The sequence below is a fragment of the Benincasa hispida genome, chromosome 3 (assembly GCF_009727055.1).
Source record: "Benincasa hispida cultivar B227 chromosome 3, ASM972705v1, whole genome shotgun sequence".
In the NCBI taxonomy this organism is placed as follows: domain Eukaryota; kingdom Viridiplantae; phylum Streptophyta; class Magnoliopsida; order Cucurbitales; family Cucurbitaceae; genus Benincasa; species Benincasa hispida.
In genome coordinates, this window is record NC_052351.1 from 20,264,226 (window position 1) to 20,268,008 (window position 3,783).

Here is a 3,783-nt window from a genome sequence, read left to right on the forward strand (position 1 = left end):
TATCCGTTAATCATGATTCAGTTGGTAAGACTATAGAAGTTGTTTTGTACATTCCGTTTAAGATTCGAATTCTCTTACATTTTTTTTTTCATCTATATTCTTGTTTTCAAGAAAATGGATAAACCATGGAGTTGTTTAATGCTAGGAAATTATAATGGAGCCACAAGTAAAAGGATTATGTAAAACATAAATTACATGAACATGCTTAGCTCCCAACATATCTAATATCTCTTAGATGGTTAATTCATTTATTTATTATATATAACTTTTTAAAAAATATCACTTTATAAAGGTTGTATCAACTAAAACTTTGAGTCAATTTAAATCATGAAATTTAGTAAGTGTATCAATTTATATCTTCAATTATGTTTTGCTTGGATCAATATTGTGTAACACTTATAATTTTATTCATTAAACTACCGAACTAGTCTTAAGTAAAAATCAATTCAGACTCTCAATTAGGCTTTTGAAATTTTTTTCTTAACTAGATACTAATAAGAAAGAAGGTATAAAATATTTTCATCCATACATACATTCAATTCTAATAGTTCATTTTACAAGTTTATATTTAAGAAGTCTATGCAAGTGTAAGTATTATTGATGCATCGACGGTTTTTCAAAGAATTTCTTAATAAAGTGTCGAAATTGGTTCATTGATAGTAGTTTAGGAATTAATTTATATTAAATTCCTTAAAAAATAATTAATTATAAATCTCATACAATATTCTTGAATGAAATATGAAGGAGGGTGTAAATTGATATATTTACAAAAGTTCATTTTACAATTATTAGTTTGGGGTTTTAAGTGATACAATCCATAAATTTGTAGGTATAAATTGATAAAAAAACATGCTCTCTACAATAAAAGCACCCGAACCTATTTGTTCAAACTTTACACCACAACCTATTGGTTGCATTAATATGACAAATGCAATAAGTTTTGTGTCCATAAGAGAGATTTTATTGGAGCACACTCACCACAATAGTACATCTCCAAATAGTCTAGCTAAAAGGAGAATGAAAGAATAAATTGTCTTGAGACTCGACTCCATCAATGTAGAAAAACACAGATACTGAGGATACTAGAATGCTAATAATACAATCACAAATCTAATATAATCGCCTGGTTGAGATGCTCTAGTATTGTACCTCTTGATCCCTCGATTTATAATAACTTGTAAAAAAAATACAATTACAAATCTATAACCAATTTCAAACTACAAGCCAAACAATAAAAGATCAATATATCACTTCCAAACATACCAAAGCACATAGGATGTTAATTTATTTAATTTTGCAAAGTGGATATTCTGAATGAATTTATGTAAGAGATTTATAGAATGTTTTTACTTTTTAGATATTTTGATTTATTCAAATTTGATAGGCACACACAAGATGCATGTGATAAATAATCCATGTTTTCTTAGTTGTTACACAGTGCGAAATGCCGGAAAGCAAACGGGAAAAAAAATCAGAATAGAAGCCAACTAAAATGAAGAAAAGAAAAACAAAAAAATAAATATGAGTCCACAAACAATTATCTGTACTACTAGCAAATGTCAGAGAAAAAAAAAATGTATCATATCTTTATTGCAATATGACACGAAACTCTCAGCTTCACAAATATGATCTCCATTTTTCTAGATTCTACAAATCACTCTAAAAACACACACACTACAAAAAGCAACCACAAAAACAATTGAAACCCTAAACCCTAAAATCTCTAAATAGTCAAAAGGATATGATCAGCGACGGAGTAGTTAATCTATTTGAACAACAAGATCAATTAATTGTTAATATTCAAATTAGCAAGGTACCCAAGCAGTAGCGAAAACGACGTCGTGCCCTTTCCACGTGAGCAGCAGGTGGTCCTCTTCCTTCTTCATCCCCCATCCCGCTGCATGTTCGTCAAGCATCGTCTTCACCTCCGAAACGGCGTCGTCTCCAAACGGAACCCCTCGGAATTTCGCGTTCACCATCCGTTGAACCCACCGCCCCTTCGGTTCCAATCTCTGAACTCGCTGAATCCCTTCGTGTGCAATTACATTCTCAATCTTCCAACAGATGTCAGCTTCATACCATTCCCTCTGTTTGCTACTCCTTGGCAGAAACGAATCCATGGAATCGTACGGAATCCAGAGATAATTAAACGCCGATCTCAATCGAGTAACCAATTTGCTGGAAGTGAAATCGGCATCTTCATCTACTAAAACGACAATCGTCGGATTTAAACTACGGATTGCCTTGAGAAACATGGAACGAATTGAAGTAGAAGAAGAAGACGACATGTCGAAATTGGGAGATGGGTTTAATGTTTCTTCGGGGATGTAATGAAGCATCATATGACAATTAAAAACGAGTGCTTCGTTATTTTCATGTCCGTAAATTAAATGTTGCATTCTGATTTGTTCAATTAAACTGGCAAAACCGTCTGTATGACAAGAGGGGACCACTCTAAATTCCATAGTCACGTTTTTAGACCTGGCGAAGTTCACTAATTTCGCACCTAATTCGTCGTACGAAAGCTCCAGCATAGGCGACGCGTCTTTAACGGCAACAACAGCTACAGTCGTGAGTTTCAGTAATGGAGGGACCTCAAATCGTGTAGCAATGGCGTCGATTAAAGTAGGGATTTGCATGCAATGCATCAAGCTGAAATCCACCACGTGTACCACGGAGTAACCGTCGATGGCGTCGAGAATGGCGACATTGGCAGCGGTGAATCCGAAGCGATGCCAAGGGGTCAAGTCAACGAAGGCAGCGAGATCCATAAGGGAGAAGGTGTGGGTAGTGAGGGAGGAGGAGAATGAGGTGGTGATGGCGGCGAGGATCTTGCAGTTGCCGGTGTTGGTGGCGCGTGTGATGAGAGCGCGTAGGAAAGCGGAAGTGAGGCGTTGGTTGGAATCGCCATCAGGAGGGGCAATGTTGTTAAGGACCCAAAGGATTTGTTGTGCGAGAGTGGCGTCGTTGGATTCAATGGCGTTGGCACAATGGACTAACAATTGTTCCATACAATTGGCATCTCCCAAGCAAGTTCCTAAAGCTTTGGATGAACAAGGGAATAATCCAGGCCATGGCCGCTTACTTCGAAACTGGGCCGTTGTCGTAATTTGGTTTTTATGATTCATTGAGATCTCTGGAAATGAAGAAGGAATTGTTGAAGTCGTGGTCGTGGTTTGGTGCAACCGTGGGGGTGTCTCGCTGAATTGCATCATCGAGAGAAACAAAAAGCCACAAAGAGAGAAGGAAAATCAAATTACAAGATATAGCCAAAAAGGAAAAGGAGAGGGATTGAGAGACAAAGAGAAAGGAAAAAGACCAGACCAGAGGAAAAGGGGGGAAAACTGAAAAGTGGGTTTCGTGGGAGGAGGGTACCTCGGGGGGAGAGAAATTAACAGAAAGTAATGGAGTTGGAGGGAAATTAAGGGGAAATTAAGAGGGGAAATGGAAGTCAAAAGATGAAAGGAAGGAGGGTTTTAATGGATGGGTACAAAAAGGGGTGGTCTGAAATTCTAATCTTGTTATTCTATCATATCTCATTTTCGAAAAGGGGGGAAAATGAAAGGGGATTTTGGTGGCATGTGAGGAGGTAGCAGTGAGAGGAGCCGGCCGGCCAGAGAGTTTGTCCAAAAGCAAGACTTGGGGAATTTGTCATTTATTGCCACACAACATGGTGGTTTTTTCGTATGGTGGGTTTGGAAGCACTTATACTTTACAGCTTCCCTTTTTCTTTTTGGCTCATTCACTCACTTACTCACGGGCCTTTATAATTCATATATCAAT

At 37.2% G+C, this 3,783-nt stretch overlaps 1 protein-coding gene across 1 annotated transcript; it reads right to left on the minus strand.

The window, feature by feature from the left end:
* Positions 1 to 1,566: 1,566 nt before the first annotated feature.
* LOC120074259 (scarecrow-like protein 32) lies at positions 1,567 to 3,512 on the minus strand. Its single transcript, XM_039027328.1, has one exon. It carries the CDS (start codon positions 3,213 to 3,215, stop codon positions 1,806 to 1,808), a length of 1,410 nt encoding a protein of 469 aa, XP_038883256.1. The 5' UTR covers positions 3,216 to 3,512; the 3' UTR covers positions 1,567 to 1,805.
* Between the last annotated feature and the right edge of the window lie 271 nt (positions 3,513 to 3,783).